Source organism: Neolamprologus multifasciatus, chromosome 10, assembly GCF_963576455.1.
Source record: "Neolamprologus multifasciatus chromosome 10, fNeoMul1.2, whole genome shotgun sequence".
Classification (NCBI taxonomy): Eukaryota; Metazoa; Chordata; class Actinopteri; order Cichliformes; family Cichlidae; genus Neolamprologus; species Neolamprologus multifasciatus.
In genome coordinates, this window is record NC_140448.1 from 31,037,339 (window position 1) to 31,055,783 (window position 18,445).

Below are 18,445 nucleotides of genomic sequence, written 5' to 3' on the forward strand. Positions count from 1 at the left end.
TGATTTATTCGTGTACCTCCATCCCACAGTTGCTGAATTTTTTACCCCGGTGAAGAGGTGATCATTTTCTCCTCTAGTTTTGATGAAGTTTGCCGTTCGCTCTTTGGTCCCTTTAAACATATCACAAAAAAGTTGATTGGGAAAAATGTAAGCGCCAATGAAAAACCGCGGGACCCACCATACAAGCTAGTTTACGGACACTTTTTATGAAGATTGTTTAAATAAATATTACAAGTCTATGCAAATTCACAACCCTAACAACATAACCGCTATAAAATGTAACTTTTGTACCACCAGATTTTCATATACTTACATTTAAAAGTGTATTCGTCTCCCGGTGTATCTTTTTGTGCCGCCATCGTTATGTGAATGTGCAATGAAGTTATGTCCAATGAATTCTGGGCCGGCAAGCTATGGAGCTGGTGGGGTGACAGACGTCACCGACAACGTCGAAGCACTTTTGCAAATATGTCATATTTTGACAAACCGAGCAGATATTTGATGTTTACACACCCACATTCTCGCCTGAAAATATGTTTAAAGTTTATTTTGTGGCCCAGAAAGATTAATAAGAGTAATTTTAAAACTTAGTAGCGGCCGCCATTGCCGGAAACTGGAGCTTGGCTGGGCCGCGCTATGAATTCTGGGATATGGTGGGCCAAGAAGGACACACCCGACCCATCCTTCAAATTCGGGGAAAAGGAGGACGCATTTGTCTGCTGCATTCGGAGGAGTCTACGAATTTGGACAGCCTTCGGCGCGTCGCTGTGACGTAATCGGTCTACAAATGCGGCCTCAGGAGGAAGCAGCCCATGAATTTGGACACGACCAGTGACAACCCATCCTTCAAATTCGGGGGAAATGAAGGACGCATTTGTCGGCCGCACGTCACAGCCAGTCGACGAATTGGGACAGCCTTCGTCGCCTGGCTGTGACGTAATCGGCCTTGAAATGCGGCCTCCGGAGGATGCAGCCGACGTTTTGGGACACAACTAGTGACTTAGAAACAAACCTTAAAATCAATTCTGAAAGCCACATAAAGAAGAAGGAGAAAGCAGAACCTATTCTGATCATCAAGCCTTGATTAAACAACTGCATGGATTACTTGTGATGAGAAGAGAAAGTCCTCAGCCTGGTAAAACAAGAGCTAATTTTGGGCACCCCTGACCACCAGAGGACAGCACTGTGCCAGACTGCTGTTAATGAGGTGAGGTCAGAGGGCAACAACAGCGGAGAGATGACGAAACCCAACAAAAGCGTGTAACTGACAGGAAAAGTTCAATACGGAGCAGAAGATGTGAGCTGCACTCGCTGCTCGGGCTCCTGCCGAGAGTTTACTGATGCTGTTTGCTGCAGCCAGAGGCCCGAGTGCTGCTCTGAGGCAGACAGCTCATCAAGATGAGTGACAAGCTTGTGCAGGAACAGCAGCAGCAGAGGAAAAAAGAGGACCAGACTCAACAATACAGTCTGTGCCCAGAGGCGAAAACTGGAGGAGAGGTGAGCAGAGGAGACGGGCTTTCAGTCCTCTTGACAATCAGAGATATTGTGGGCCGAGAGCAGCGAGGGGAAGCTCAACAAGGGGGGTGAGTTAATGATACTTTGGACGCCTGAGTGTGTGGATTTTACACTGTGCTTTAGCTGGGGGATGCTTGATGCACTGGAAGTACTGATGCTTTGGTTTAAGCAGTAAATCCTGAACTTGCTGTAGCTGAGAGTCCCAGTGTGTGGATGCTTCAGTTCCTCCTGGGAGTCAACATTTCTCTGAGTACGAGCAGTTTCTGTTGGAGAGTTAGAGGAGCATACAGGAAACTTCCAGCATCCGCACTTTAATTCTGACTTTCTGGTGATCAGTGTTGGGGAGTAACGGAATACATGTACCGCCGTTAGGTATTTAAAATACAAAATATGAGTAACTGTATTCCGTTACAGTTACCGTTTAAAAAGGTGGTATTTAGAATACAGTTACTTTGTTGAAATAAATGGATTACACGGCGGTACTTCCCTGTTTCATATTGTGGCGGGTCAGGACTGTTTGGGTTTTGTTTGACAGCTACGTTCTGTTGTTCCAGGCGGCAGCGTTGCCATGGTTACAGGGTGACGCTCTCTCTCTGCGTGTTTCCTGGGTGAGAGAGGCCTTTTTGTTGTTGTGCTAAGCTAATAGGCAGAATGCTACAGGTATAGCTCTAAAGAATGTAGCATCATGGGCAGTGTAGTCCGTGCTGCAGGGAGAATGGACTGCCATACACGTTATGTGTCTGTGAGCGAGGGAGGGAGAAAAAGGAAAAGTACGAGCTGTCATCGAGCAAAAACGGGAGCTGGAAGCATGTAAATATAATAATAACCACTGCAGCCAAGAAGAGAGCCTGACGAGCCCAGTTGTAAGTAAGCTATTAAGACTCGACTGTACACCGTGTTCGTGTTTTCCTCCAAAAACAATAAGTTCTGTTGGAGCAGCCTTTCAACGCCTCTCTCTGTCTCTGCTAGCAAAGTTGACCCAGACAACAAATTAAAGCTAGTTTTCGGCTACGAGCCGACACAGAACCCACCGTATTAGCCAGAGGTCCCTTTACTACAGTTCGGAGCCGCGGACCTTCAGTAACAGTAATAAATCACAGCAATAGTACATTCATGTAGTTGTAAACAGCATGATAATATATTAAGTAATCCAAAGTATTCAGAATACGTTACTCTCACTGGGTAACGTAACGGAATACGTTACAGAATACATTTTGGGGCATGTATTCTGTATTCTGTAATGGTATACATTTTAAAAGTAACCTTCCCAACACTGCTGGTGATTTGTTTTTTTTTAATCACCGGTTTTTACGTTTTCTGAATCGTTTTATTAAAAGTTTGTGTGCAGGAAAAGTGAAACACAAACAGCTGAATGTTCAACAATTACTAAAATATAACCTTATGAGTCTCTCAGCCTGTCTGCTGCTTTCTTATCTTCTAGCAATTTTTAAGGTTGTCTTGAGCAATAGTTGTGCAGAGTCTCTGAAGCTGTTTTTCTTGGGATTCCTTTTTCACTTGCTTTCAGTCGGGGCCTTGAAGTCTTTGGCCTGCTGGGTTCTGTCGGGGCTGGTTGGGTCTGCAGCTTCAGATTATCAAACAAAATGTAGCACTGGGGAAAGATAAAATCCAGTTTTTAACAGTGTGGACTAATAGCTGTTTGCGCCACCTTTGGCAGTAAGATGAGTCACAGTGAGTCTTTCATATCACTGTGGAGGATTTTGGTCTTTCCAGAATTGTTTTAATTCAGCCACACTGGCGAGTTTTTAGAGCATGAACGGGTCACGCCAAAGCATCTCAGTCTGATTAAAGTCCAGACTTTGACTACACCACTAAAAATAATGTTGATGATCATTCAGAGGTGAACTTGATGGCTTGTTTTGGATTATTGTCCTGCTGCATAACCGAAGTGCTCCTGAGCTTCAGGCATGAACTGATGGACGGACATTATCCTTCAGGATATTCTGGTACGGAGCAGAATTCATGCTTCCATCAAGTCCAGTCGTTCAGGTGATGAAGCAGCAAAGCAGCCCAGACCATCACACTGCCACCACCATGTCTGACTGTTGCCATGACGTTGTTTTTGTGAAACACTTTTAGTTTTACATCAAATGTAACAAAACTCAAACCTGCCAAAACATTCAGATTTTGTCCACAAAATATTTTCCCAAAAGTCTTGGAGATCATCAGGATCTCGTCATCCATTCTCTTCTGCCTATCCATGTCAGGGTCACCTCTCACTCTATAGAACACAGGTGTCGAACTCCAGGCCTCGAGGGCCGGTGTCCTGCGGGTTTAAGATGTGTCCTTGATCCAACACAGCTGATTTAACCCTTTAAGACCTACCATAGAACCAAGTCCGCCAGAGCTTATATTATATTTTTACATGCTGTGGAGCCATTTTTGGGAGCATTTCAAGTTGCTATACATCAATACAACCATTATAGCCCAGATTTTAATAATATGTTTGCATTAAGTGCATAGTAATTACATAAATTGCAAAAAAGTGCAATAAACTACAAAAATTTTAAAAATCGTTTTTGTTTTTTTAACATATATTTCTAGTTAGAGAAATTTAAGAGGCTTATCCCTCAAAACTGTAAATACAAAAAAGTTGCAAAAAATAGTTTCCCACCACAGGAAATTTATTTTAAGTGTCTTCATAGTTTTATTTTTGAAATACACCAATTTTTATACACTGCAGGAAAAACGAAAATAAATATTATAATGCAAATTTGCAAAAAAGCAGCATATGCATCAAAATAAACTATTTCCAGCAGTGCAATATGAGTCCTAAGCATCCCAGAAACCACACAGAAAGTCATAAAGTCAAAGATAACTTTTAAAAACACCAGTATAGGCTCATGAGGCCTTGATGGTAAAAAAACTACATTTCCGCGAAAATGACGTCACTTCCGGTTTCGGGCAGGTCATGGCGGACATGCAAAAGTTCGCGCTGATGTCTATTCCAACGTAGGAAGTGTTACGAACAGCTGATCGGATCGGCAAAGCGTGTTTCTGGAATATTATGTTTTTGTTGCTGCAAGTGCTTTTTATGCAGTTTTTGCAAAACTATATGTGGAAGGAAACTGTGACCGAGGACAAGCTGATGGCATAAGATGTAAGTACAACTCCTCCGGTTTCATATGCAAAAAAAATTATTGCGCTAGCTCACGTGGTTGCAGAGCTACCGGGATTTAAAAATAGTTACGCAAAACAGAGCGTGCTGCTCTGACCGGCTTTAAAGGGTTAAATGTCTAAATGACCTCAGCATGTCTTGAAGTTCTCCAGAGGCTGGTAATGAATTAATCATTTGATTCAGGTGTTTTGACCCAGGGTGTCTAAAACTTGCAGGACACCGGCCCTCGAGGCCTGGAGTTCAACACCCCTGCTATAGAAGATGGATCTGATGCCTAACACAGAGAGACAGACAACCATTCACACCTATGAGCAATTTAGCATCACCAATTAACCTAACCTCACTAATTGCATGTCTTTGGACTGTATCCAGGGAGAGTCGCCTGGACCATCGAGACGTTTTTGGAACATGTGAGACGGACTTTGGGTTCTTTTTGGTAGCATCATGTCATATTTTCCCCGTCTCTGTCTTACTGTTGAATCATGAACTCTGACCTTAACTGAAGCAAGTGAGGCCTGCGGTTCTTTAGATGTTCTTCTGGATTCTTTTGTGACTCCTCGATGAGTCGTTGATGCACCCTTGTAGTAACTTTGGTAGGAAGGCTACAACTGGGAAGGTTCACAACTGTTCCAAGTTTCCTCCATGTGTGGAAAAGTGCCAAAGCTTTAGAAGTGACTCTGTAACCCTTTCCTTTCTGATAGATGTCGATGACTTTGTTTCTCAGCTGTGTTTCTTCAGTTTGTGACATTATGTGTTTTTTGAGTAGATAAGTGATTTCAGAGTCAGCAGGTCTGGCAGTAATCGGGTCGGGTGTGGCTACAGAAATGAAATTCAGCTTTCCACATGGGACCAAGTATAGGTTTGGATAAATGATTTAAAAACTGCACTTTAAACAAAGATAAACAGATTAAAGACAAAAATGTGTTTGATGATCTGAAACATCCGAGTGTGACAAATATGCATAAAAACTTTTTCACCGCAGTGTAATCACGACGAGAATAAATACGCAGACTCTAACTTGGAATGATCACTGCATTAGTGTCACAACAACCTGAAAGAGCAGATTTCATTTGCACTGAACGGGCTGCTTTAAAACAAGACAAATCGTCTGCTTTGCCGCCTTCAACCTTTGTGTGTTTTGTCACATTTATTGGTGTCGCTTTGATTTTGCACATCGTCTCGGAAACGACAGAGCCGAATCCCGCGGCCCGTCACGGCGTCGCCGAGCCAAACTCCCACCTGCTCTCTCGCGCTGGTGAGTCACTCTTGATGAGTGCATTAGCGGGACGCATGCAAATGCAAACGGATGTGCTCTGTCACTAGTAAGGCTGCGCCTCGCTTCTTCGTCTGCTTGGCGTTTCCCTCTGATCGGCGGTGAGGGGAGCTCAGATTTGTAGTGGCGCAGTGTGCAGCTGAGTGCTATTTAATTACCTGCTTTTGGAAAACTGCTGGGAATGCAACTAATTTAGGTCTTGTTTGAAGGGTAAACAAATGTGCCAGAAGATGTCTCCCATCACACTCCCAGCAGAGGAAGAGGAGGGAGGGTGGAGGAGGCAGGAGCTGCTTCCTATCACAAATATTATAATAGCTGTCTGAGAAGCTCTTGGACAGGATTGAAGGCGTGCAGTAATGGTGACACTGAATGTAATTTTTTTTACTCTGCATAATGCTGCAGTGAATTGATCGAGCTTTGGGTTGTGCTGATATTCTCAGGGCTTTGTTCTCAAACACTTGAGGGTAAAGGCTGTGGAAACAAAAGCAGGAGAATAATGAGGGAAAGAGCTCCGCTTTGATATTCGAGCTCAGTGTTTCAAAGCTGCAGGTGTTGGAGCGAGCTGAAGTGCTGACTTTCATGCTGACAGATACTTTACGCCAAGACTTCAGGTGCTGGGTGACTAATGACGGAGCTCGAGGAAATCCTCATTTTCGAACGTGGAAATTTCATCCTCTCGGACTAAATTAGAAGGCAACGAAACTTCAGAGGAAGTCTTTGTCGCGGTCAAGTTCAAGTCAAGTTCAGTGTTTCGTAACTTTGGAAACTTGCAGACGCAAACACGGCGCTTTGTTCCCCTCACAGCCACTGTAATTATGTAAATGCACAAAATAGACTTACAGACTTTTTTTAAAAAAGTCATCCGGCACAATAAAACACAAAGGATGCTCAGTGCCGGAGAATCTGCTGATCATGGAAGAGGGTGATTTACGTAAGGGGTGCATGACGAAGGAGTTTGTGAAGGAATAATAAACCTAAGGAGAAATGCACAAAGTTAAGGAAACAAACACACACAACAACTGGGCAGTGGGTCAAAGGAAAGCCAGATTAAAACACTTACAATGATAACAGGCACCACCAACACTACAGTTACTAGACGTGGGAATCACCATACATCCCACGATACGATATTATTGGAATTTTTAAAAATATTTTACGATATTCAGATTCTGTACATAAAGGTAAACTTTATCAATATTCATTTTATCTAATATCAAAGTCTCACACTCAGTCTTTCTCTCATTTCAGTTTGATTGTTGACAAACTGAACGGTTTGTATTACAGTCTAGTCCAACTTAACTGAATCAACCATCTGGTACAATTATAGCTATTCTGAACTATGCAGTTTATGAAAACTATGCAGCCCCTTCAGCAACTGAAGACTTTGAAAGTAAATTAAAACAAAATATAATTTTACATTAAATAAAAAAGTTTTAAACTTAATTAAAATAAAACATGTTTATTGCTGCCAAAAAAAAAGCAAATACACATTTGGACAGTGAAGGAATGTCAGGATTCTTGCTCAGAAAAAGGATCAACATGCTCTGAAGTCAGAGCACAAAAACCTTTTTGTAACAAAATATCGATTTCTGCTGTCCCTGTATCGATACATTATTAGCAAACAAAATATCACGATGCTACACAGTATCAATTTTTTCCCCCACCCCTAACAGTTACTACAATCAAAGTTATGATTTGATTCCAGTGTTAAATCAATAAGCTGCGATTCTTGCTGTGAGTAAAAACGTGGAATTTCTTTCTTTCTTTTAAGATCATTTGAGGCTCGACTTAAACATTTCTTTTAAAAATAATAACAAATAAATACATCAGAGAATAAAAATGTGAATATAAATATGATCCTACAAACAAATCAGGTATTTGTTAGTAAGGTCATAAATGAAAACAGGACCCGCTGCAGTGATGGAGAGTCTGTATGATGAAGACAGAGCTGAGCATGAAAGTCAGCTGCCGATTTACCGACTGATCTGTGCTTTTACCCTCGTCTGTTGCCAGGAGGTCTGCAAAGTGACCAAAAGAATGAGATGGCAGATACTTACAGTGGAAATGACCTTTCCCTCAGAGCAAAGGTGAGGAGCTCAATCATTCGGAAGAGGCTCAGATTTGACCAACTACTCACATTGAGAGGAGGCAGCTGAGGTGGTTAAGGGTTAGGATGACTCTCAGAAGCCTCCCGGGTGAGATGTTTCTGAGGCCCGGCAGCAGACCCAAGTCACACTGGAAGGATTACATCTTTCAGCTGGCTTGGGAACAACTTGGAGAGCGTCTGGATGAACTGGAGGAGGTAGCCAGGGGATGGCTGCTGACATTGCTGTGGATGGATCGGATATCACCCAGTTCTGAAGTTCTAATCTCAGTTTCGTGGAAACCTTCCTCTCCAGATGAGAAGATGTTATGTCCATGTAGCTGGGCTGCCTCTGTGTCCACTGTAGAGCCCATACATCCAGGAGCGCCGAAGGCAAACGGAAAAAAAGCTCAGGTTATTCAGATGTGCCCAAATAGAGCAGCTAATAGCAAAAAAGGCACCACAATAATGACTGGGGCAGCAGTCAATACTCATTTTGGTATATTTGAATCAACACAGCTGAGATATCAGTCAGATGAGCTGTTTCTTTCTGAAAACTACTTCAATGTTTTATTAAATCCCTTCACAGACCACACATGAGCATTTCCCTTCTCTTGTCCTTCAGATTGGAGGCCAGTAATGTAAATTCCCATAATGACGGAGCCAGGAAGGAAAACAAAACTGGCCAAAATGAGCTCTCAGGTGACCAGAGGGAGAGCTGGATCAAAACTGCTCCGCTGCGGTACGAATGTGTCGATGAAAGCAGCTGATAACAGCTTCTCCACCATCGTCAACCTGACAACTGAGTAAAGGAGCAAAGTTAAATGAGGTGGAGAGGCCAACGGGTGGTAGGAGGCAGTGAAGGGGGGCAATTAAACAAAATCAGCATCAAAGCAACAAATTGACAATTTACTGTCTGGTTTTAAAAAAGCATCATAGTTACAATTTAAAATGATAGCATGTGTTTCTAATCTGCAGCTATTTTAGTCTCTTACGCCACAATAAATAATAATTATATTGCAAGAACAAAAAAAATTCAAGTGTTTTATTATTAGAGCTTTTAAAAAGTTTCCCCTAAATAAGTGAGCAACATGTTCACAGCCATCTGAAGCTGTTCAGGTCAGACATTTGTGACCTGCTGGGCTGCCACAGTGCAGGGAGGCTGGAGGTGGTCGACATCCAAGGACAGGTTGTTCATCATGTGAAGAAAATCCATCAGCTGAGGAAAACATCAAGCTTTACATCCTTGGATGGACAGGCTGAGGCTGTTTAGTGAACATGTAGGTCCAGGTGTCCAGTAGGGGTGGGGAAAAAATCGATACTGTGTAGCATGGTGATATTTTGTTTGCTAATAATGTATCGATACAGGGACAGCAGAAATCGATATTTTGTTACAAAAAGGTTTTTGTGCTCTGACTTCAGAGCATGTTGATCCTTTTTCTGAGCAAGAATCCTGACATTCCTTCACTGTCCAAATGTGACAGTTTACTTATTTTAATTTAAGACATGTTTTATTTTAATTAAGTTTAAAACTTTTTTATTTAATGTAAAATTATATTTTGTTTTAATTTACTTTCAAAGTCTTCAGTTGCTGAAGGGGCTGCATAGTTTTCATAAACTGCATAGTTCAGAATAGCTATAATTGTACCAGATGGTTGATTCAGTTAAGTTGGACTAGACTGTAATACAAACCGTTCAGTTTGTCAACAATCAAACTGAAATGAGAGAAAGACTGAGTGTGAGACTTTGATATTAGAGAAAATGAATATTGATAAAGTTTACCTTTATGTACAGAATCTGAATATCGCAAAATATTTTAAAAAATTTTAAAAATTAAAATAATATCGTATCGTGCATTAAGTATTGTGATAATATCGTATCGTGGGATGTGTGGTGATTCCCACCTCTAGTGTCCAGCTGTCCTTACGTAAGACATTGGAGCTCTACTTAAGAGCTACTTGAGGCTCTACCTGTGCATTTGGGTGACAAACACACTACAGAGCTCTCTGGTGACCCAGTACGGTTGCTGGTCCTATAAAAGTGCATTCTAATGGGCATTATCACCTTTATCTCATCCATAGGTTTGCAGAAGCGACCATATGTGCAAAATGGCTTAATTAGGAATCTGCACCTTCGTCTTTGAAGCTCTGCCTCGAGTTTCCACATTTCACAGGCAAACTGACAAGAGAAGAGAACATAGAGAGATGTTTTTGTCTCTCCAGCTGGTTTTAACCTTCGCTCTTACGCTTGTCTGTACTATCCAAAAAATTCAGTCACTGTTATGAAGGCAAAACATGGGAATCTGTTAGGATTATGAAACTGCAGCTCATAAGATTATTTCAGCATTAGGAGAAATGTATGGCCCTTTATGTGGTTGATGAGACTAGAAAAGTGCCATATAACTGCAGTCTGTTTACCATGTCTTTAAATAGCCCTTGTGGCCTAAATCTCAGCAGACTTGATCAAAGAGCACAAAAACCTGACCTGATAGTCAGATAGTGAGGAGCCATATAAGCTTTTTCATTCTCCAATTTAGCATTTCCCCAAGTTTTTATCTTCTTCTGCTCAGTTTATTTAACTTTCCCGAGAGAGGAAGTGTGTTTTTACTGCTGAAGATGACGAGGGTAATGATGATGAGGCGTGTTTGTTGAAGGCTGGGTGGTTCCTTAAAGCTGAGATTTTCTTCCTCAGCAAAACATTTTATTTGAATCCTACTGAACTATTATTCATTCATCTCAGGACTTTATGAAAAACACAATATTTCACAACTCTACTCTATATTTCACTGCTCCAAGAGAAGTGTTGGGTTGTTTGAGACCAGTCTAGTCATTTGTGTTATGTTTTATGTTATTTAACACTTATTCAAGCCAAGAGTGACTTAACTCGCAAAGTCTAGACTAAATTCTTTCAGCACAAGTCCAAGTTGACTTTTAAGCTATTCAAGGATAGATCGCCATGATGCATCTTATCTTCCTACTTCTTGTTTTTGCTGCATCCTTTTCTATTGTCTCTTGTATGTCCCCTCATTGGGTCTCTTTCTGTGACGTTATAGTCATGTCCTTACAGTATAATGTGGCTTAAGTTGACTACTGTGATTCATCGCGTAGATGAAATTCTCTCTTAGGTTTGTTAGAGTCAAGTAGCAAGTCATGCAAAACAATTCAAACGCATAAGTCCAATTTCAATTTTCAGTCATTTATAACTCCTTAAAGAGTCATTTTCTCAAACTGTTGGTCAAATATCACAATGACACCAGAAATCCTTCATATGAAGCTGTTTCTCCACTTGCACTGCAACTTTGAACTCTTCTACGACTTTCCTGACGGAGGTGCATGTGAGAACTCACATGTCCAACACAATCTGATCGGACTATAACTGGTCTTTAATCTGCCAGCTCTGTAATGAGAAGTCCATGTCCATGACCTGTCACATTGCATTAGCTCAGCTAGTATTCTAGGACATTTAGTAGTAGCAGCAGTGAAAGGAAGTCTCACTGGGGTTTGACCATCCAGTTGAAAATGTTTGGACATCACAAAGGCTTACAGGTTATGGATCTGCAGATGTTTGGGGTGCCATAGTCATCGATATGACTGATACGGTTTGTGTGACCAAAGTGAGAGCTATGTCTACTTCCATGGCACAAAATTAGGCATGTTTTCAGTAGGTGCTGGACTCCACCTCGTTTCGAAGGTTCTGCCTCGTTTCCAAGATCTGACGATCTAGTTAGTCAGGAGTTCATCCTACAGCAAGATAATGACCCAAACCACAGGTCCAAGCTATGCCAGAACTACCTCAGCAAAAAAGAACAAGATGGTGAGCTTGGAAACATGGGGGCGATCGTGGCTCAAGAGTTGGGAGTTCGCCTTGTAATCAGAAGGTTGCCGGTTCGAGCCCCAGCTTGGACAGTCTCGGTCGTTGTGTCCTTGGGCAAGACACTTCACCTGTTGCCTACTGGTGGTGGTCAGAGGGCCCGTTGGCGCCAGTGTCCGGCAGCCTCGCCTCTGTCAGTGCACCCCAGGGTGGCTGTGGCTACAATGTAGCTGCCATCACCAGTGTGTGAATGTGTGGATGACTGAATGTGTAAAGCGCTTTGGGGTCCTTAGGGACTAGTAAAGCGCTATACAAATACAGGACATTTACCATAACAGATGTATGAAGAACTTTCTGAACACTTGATTTCTATTGTATTTCTATTGGTCTATAAATTAATTCCATGACTTCTTTTTTAACTAAAATTTGCTTATTTGTACTATAGTTTCATTTCAGAGTGCAACGAGACATTAAACTGCACAACTTCCAATAAAAAATGGAAAAATTGGGGCTTTCTAAAACTTTAGACCGGTAGTGTCTAAATGAACAACTGAAAAAAAAAAACCCAACCTGATTCTATCAAAGTTGCTCAAAGCTCATGTGAGAAAAGTCTGACAAGTCGATCCTTGCATCATTCCAAACAAGTCCAAGTCGGCCTCGTCTCTGAAAGCTGTTCCTTAAACAACAGCCTCCCTTCAAAGCTTTAAAGTTGCATAACTGAGACCAAGCTGCCACCACGAAGAGGCCCGATAATGAAATATTCAGAGTGTGTGCGGCAGTGCAGCGTCTCGCAGTGTGCATGGAAGTGTTTGTGTTTATAATGCGAGTGTGTCTGCTTCCTTTTGCGTGCGTGTTTACACTGCTGATGCCTTTAACCCAGGTTAGATGTCATTTCCTCTCTTCAGGCCGGCCAAATCCTTTAATTTCTGACACAAGCACGCACACACAAAAGATAAATACTTCTCATTCTCGCTCTGCCTCGCACACACGGACACTCTGTAATCATTCGCTTATCTTTCAGCTACACACACTCAAAATTGCACTGATATTTTTGTGAGGATCTTCGCTGACATATTACATCCCCTTGCCCCATAAACAAATTCTTAACTCTCAAAACTCCCTTTGAAGGCTCGTCCCAAAGTTTGGTCCGTCCCAAACATCCTGACTTTATGAATTTGGCTCTCACAAAGATAGATGTACCCACACACTTAACTTTCTGAGTGTGGAGCTGTAGGGAGGGAAAGGGCTGTGCTGTTTCACAAATTGCATGCAGACTTTTTGCATCAAGTGTCAGCCCCCCCTGCCTCCTCTTCTACCTCCTCCTCCTCCTCCTCCTTCCTTACTTTGCTGAACTCTTAAGTGAAGCACACCCTCCGCATGAGCCGTGACAGAGTGAACGCTGCCTGCGTGGATTAGAAACTGTCCAGAAACACAGGTTTCTCACTGGGAATATGTGACTGTCGAACGTGTGGAATATGGCTCAGCACACGACGGTAAAATCTCAGCTGCGGAGATCTTTCAGCGAGCATGTTAAAGACTCCACCAACAAGGCTTGGGATGCCTTCTGGAGGGGTGTGAGGGAGAGGCGGCTGTGGGGTGAGTTGGGATTCGATGTGAGTGAAGATTATTTAGCTGGAAAAAAGCGGTTTATGCAAGGTTGCAGAAGTGTTTTGGTGAAAGCGTTTTGTGCAACTCAGCATGGTGAAGGAAAGTGATGTTAGGGAAGGGGGGTATAGTTAAAATCATTCGTCTGTTTCCAGTTGAGATGCTGTGCAGAAGGTGAATTAAATCAAAATGCAGTGGTTTGCAAATCAACTGAACCCTAGAGTCCAATCGCAAAGTTTTAAATAAGCAATGTCATTGTTTTTCTGCTCATCTTGAATTCAAAGCAAGGAATGTATTTCAAAAAAGTTGGATTAGGAGCAACAAAAGAGTGAAAGTTTCATGCTTAAAAGCATAAAACACCTGGTGGAACCTGCTGCTTTTCACTGAAGTTCACTGGCAACAAGTCAGGAGAATGAGTGGGTATAAAAGGAGCCTCCCAGGAGGCGATGGCGATGGTTTCAGCTCTGTGGAAGAGTGTGTGGTGAAGAAGTTCAGTAAGTTAAGTTCCACTGATGCTAAATGAAGCATAACATCCAGGCTTTGTTTTATTTAGGCAGAGTTGTGCTTAATTCAGCAACATCGTCATTAAACAGTCAGCAGCACCACGAATCACCATGTGAAAACAGAGACATCTGCAGATGTTTCTGGAAATTCTCTGCATCTCTGAAGCAGTTGTGATTCACACACTCTTCATTCACAGAGGCGATGCTGAAGTGAGTCAGAACCCAGTTTGATGGGAGATGTGATCAGAAAGCCTTACCTGACTGGCATTTGGCCAAACCCACACTCAGTCACCTTCTCATACACCTGTCTGGACTAGTTGGTGTTTTTAGGTCAATCTGTTCACTCTTTACCCAAAGAACGCCTGCTAGGAGCTGTCTTTGAAGCTCTTTTGTGAGCTGAGTGGTTTCAGGCCTGCTGATAATAGAAAGTGACTGGATTTGCATCAGAAGTTGGGGAGGGTGGTCTCTGCTCGTGCAGCTACCTTTGGAAAAACCCTGAAAAGTATTCTAGTGTTCATCAAACTCGTCTTTGGTGATATGAACTGAGGTGTCGAGACTCATCAAATGTTGTCTTTATGGGTGCAAAGTCCTGTTGGGTTCCTTTGCTCATGTGTTTCTGTGTCGTGGATTCTTTACCTTGTTTTTTATTTTGGAGGATGACGTTGCGGGGACGCAAATCTGGTGAGTGGTCCAGACTGTGAGTGAAGACTGTCTGTGTAGGCAAAATTGAGTAAAACTCTATCACATTGGAGGATGAATTCATGGTGCACAACACAACAACAAGAGACTGAGCTGGTTGGTTATGTCACTCCTCACCTGATGCCCTGGCTTCAGGTTTGGATACTGTGATAACTACAACTGAAGAACTCCTCGGTTGTCGCTGAACAGCCAATCTGTTATCGTAAGCCAGGAAAAATCTCTTTCTAGATGACAAAACAAGGTTCGTTAAAGAAAAGTTAAACTAAAATTGTGCACGAGTTTTGCAAATTGCAATAATAGATAATATGTACGCCATAAATTTAAGCAAGAGCTGCAAGAACGTATGATACAGAAGGCGTTGTAAGTTAGTTAGCTCTGGCTTTTCCTCATCTTCGAGTAACTTTGCTGGTGTCTTCAATCGAGGTGTTTCAATTATTTCTGTTTGGTTCATGCAGAGACACTACGTGTTGTTCTGGGGCTGAATTTTGAGCAACTGACACTTTATTTCCAGCATGCTGGTGAATTTGAATCAGATTATGGTAGAAGTGCATTTCTGGGACTAAAGAACGCCAAGATCTGAAGCATCGTTGTCCCGCTGGTTATCGTTTTCAAACGGATGTGTGCTAAATGCTGGCATCATGAAATCTACACCTTTGCCTTTAAAAGCTATGAATAATAAAATCCACGGACCGTATCATAACATGGTGGTCAGCTGCTGCTTCCTGCCGCCCATCATAGACAGTCCCATGAAGCCACTAGCATTCGAGCTGCAGCTGTGACTGATTGTGGTTTCACGTGTCATCGAAGCTGAGTGTTTTCCCGCGCTGCGAGGCAAACTCGCCGGGTGATACTCGGGGTGCTAAACGGAGCTCTCGGTTTTCGAGGAATTCCAGCGTGGCGTCCGCAGCGAGAACTTGAAAGCTGTCTCTCCATCTGAGAGGTCAGGGGCAGCATTTCAGCGCTCTTAACACAATGGATCCGTGAGCCCGCGGAGAAAATCTCACGCGGTCGAGCCGAAGCTGGGTCGGTCTTATTTTCCCGGAGGCCGTTTGTGTGTGGGCTTGTTAGGTGAGCCTGTGACTAAAAGGTTAATTCACTGAAGTAGCTGGGAAAATGTCAAGGTGACCCCCCGAGCGTGACTCTTCGCCTCCACCTGCTGCGCCCTGTGTGCTCCACTCTCAGGTGTAAATGTGAATGTAAAGCAGGATGCTGTGAAATACCAGCGCTGGCAAAAAAAAGAGAGCTTCAAAGGACTTTCAGTGCTAAAGTGAGAAGTTGAGAATGGAATAATATTTCTGCTGTGTGCATATGGATGGATTATGAAACCGAGCTCCTCCAGGCAAGACCTCCACACTGCAGAAAAGACAAAGCAGCTCATGCAGTTGTGTCTTTTTGTGTCCAGCAGGTGTTTTGTGAGTCCTGCTGGTGATTTGACATCTGTTTGCAGTGTTTTCCGTGGACATTTTTATTCCATCCTTCAGTAATTCTCTGCCTTTTGTTGTTATTCGTCTTTGATGATAGTATATCATTTCATTTTAGGTCATTTCCTGTCCTATTTTGGTTATTTTTGTATTTCTTTCTGGGCTGTTGTGCAGTTATTTTCACATACTAATTAATTCCGACCTGTCGCGTATGCTTTATGTACTCACAGCATTTAATTTAAGCTCTGGTCTCATAGCCTACAGAGATTTTGATGCTTTCTGCATAATCGTTGGATGTTTCTCTTTTCATTGGTGCTCATTACTCTCAATAGTGTAGAGGTTTAAACATTACCTGGACAAACAAAGGGTTGCTGGTTCGATTCTATCCAGAGGTTGTGTGTCAGAAAGAGCCAAAAGACAGTTGTAAAACTCTTCTGAATCAAACATGTAGATCTGCGCTCTGTGAAGGAAGCAGGAAATGTAGCTTGTCATTATGTCTTAATGGTATTTTATAAACAATGGTAACCCAGGGATGTCTTTGTGAGAAGGAAACTCCACCAAAATAAAAGTACCAGCTGTTTCTTTCTAAGCTTTCACAGCAGCACCAGGCTGACACTTTTCTATCAAAGCAAATGGTAGAAAAGTGAAACCGTGAAGCAGTTTTCATATGTTGGTTTCACAGGATTATATTCATACTGGCTCAAAAAGATTTTTTTTCAATAGGAGCAAAAAATGGAAATGCTTTTGAGGATCACAAATTCTTCAAACTGATCCGTTGTTAGCGTTATTTAAATTTTGTCCGTAGCATTTGGAAAGAACACTTTCATGTGGGCGTGCTTTGGAGCCCTGATTGGATTTTTTATACATGTCCTCATTGTGACTTTGTACAGAGCCCCGCAAGGGACATAGGAGAAAAAAAATTAAGATGAACTTTTGCGCAAATGTTTTGGCCGCATCCTTCAGAGGTCGCCAGCTCGAAGCCGATCGGGAGGTCAGAGCACGATGTGCCGGGAGTGCAGCGTTCCCCCCGGCTGTAGTGGGCCTCGACCTAAAGTTAGCTTCGAGCTGGTGGGTAACAGACGTCTCCGAAAACATCTGAGCACTTTAACAAATATTTGATGTCTTGATAAACCGAGCAGATACGCCTGAAAATAGCTTCAACATTTATTTTGTAACCCAGAAAGCGTAAGGTTAAAACTAAGTAGCTGCCGCCATTGTTAGAAATTACTTGGCTGGGCCGCGCTATGAATTCTGGGATAGGTTGGGTCACCAAGGATACACCGACTCAGCCTTCAAATGCGACCTGCGAAGGATGCAGTGTATTTTGCGAGATCATGCAAAAGTTCATCTTATTTTTTTTTCTCCCATGTCCCTCGCCGGCCTCCGTAACTGTGCAATTCTAACTTTTGTGCAAAATCAGAGACAAGCGATTGAAACAATTAGCTTGCCTCTACTAAAACACATATTGTGTGAGTTTTCCTGAATCTGAACGCCACATTAACGTGGCGCCACAGAACTGCCACATTAATCAGAAACACACAAGATTGAAATATACACACATTCCCATTGACCCCGGTCTCCTGTCATAACATGTAACTGTGGCCTCATTTTGGAAGAAGTGGAGAAATGAAACAGAGTGTGTGTTGATCCAAACAGCGGGGAGTTCGATATGTTACAGATCAGAAGGCTGCAGAGGACGAGGCCGGTTTCTGAGCTCAGAAGCTTTTAATGACAACGCTGCAAGAGCTACCTGCAGGTCTTCAAATGAACGTGAAAGTTGAGTAATCCTAGTGATGCATATTAACACCAGTGTGTGTGTGTGTGTGTGTGTGTGTGTGTTCTGACAGCTGGTTTGGGTTTTCTAGTGAGAACAGATACCAGGCTCCAGCTGTGTGTACACTTACATCAGTGTGTGCGTTTCTGGATCAGATCAACAAATGACGTTAGAAGGGTTGTGCTCACTGATTGGCTGAGAGAGAGATTATGTAATGCTGTGGTTCAGATCCCTGTAGCACACACATTCACACACAGCTGAGAGAAAAGCAGCTACAAGAAGTTTGGGTAATGGCTCAGTCACAGGGTATATGAACATAAGACGGCAGCCTTCTGGTGATGAGAGAGAAAATCTGAGTTTGCCTGGTGACTGTATTGTTTTTTTGGGGTTTTTTTTATATGGTGGTTCAGAGGTTGAGTGTGCAACACCCTCTACCTGTTTACAACCACTTTCAATCAAGAAGGAGAGGAAACTTTCAATTGCTCTCAGATAGACTGTCAAACATTACAAATATCTACAGCCTGATTGCCAACACAGACCGATGACTGCGATGTGTCTCTTTGCTATAGAGGACTTAACTCAACTGGTTGCCAAATGTAAAAGTGCAAGGCTCCTTAGCACCAATG

The 18,445-nt window shown here is 42.5% G+C and overlaps 1 protein-coding gene across 4 annotated transcripts in view; it reads left to right on the forward strand.

Annotated features, from left to right (window-relative positions):
* Positions 1-951: 951 nt before the first annotated feature.
* Positions 952-18,445, forward strand: part of LOC146510492 (rho GTPase-activating protein 7) — a 126,687-nt gene continuing 109,193 nt past the window's right edge. Inside the window, exon 1 of one of the 4 annotated variants that reach the window (XM_085173710.1) lies at positions 952-1,583. Coding sequence is in view for 2 of the 4 variants with exons in the window: in XM_085173708.1 (XP_085029834.1) it covers positions 13,293-13,413 (121 nt within the window). In the remaining 2 variants the exon portion in view is untranslated. Of the gene's footprint in view, positions 1,584-12,169; positions 13,414-18,445 lie in introns of those variants that run through there. The other 3 variants (XM_085173711.1, XM_085173708.1, XM_085173706.1) reach the window with 3 other exon arrangements.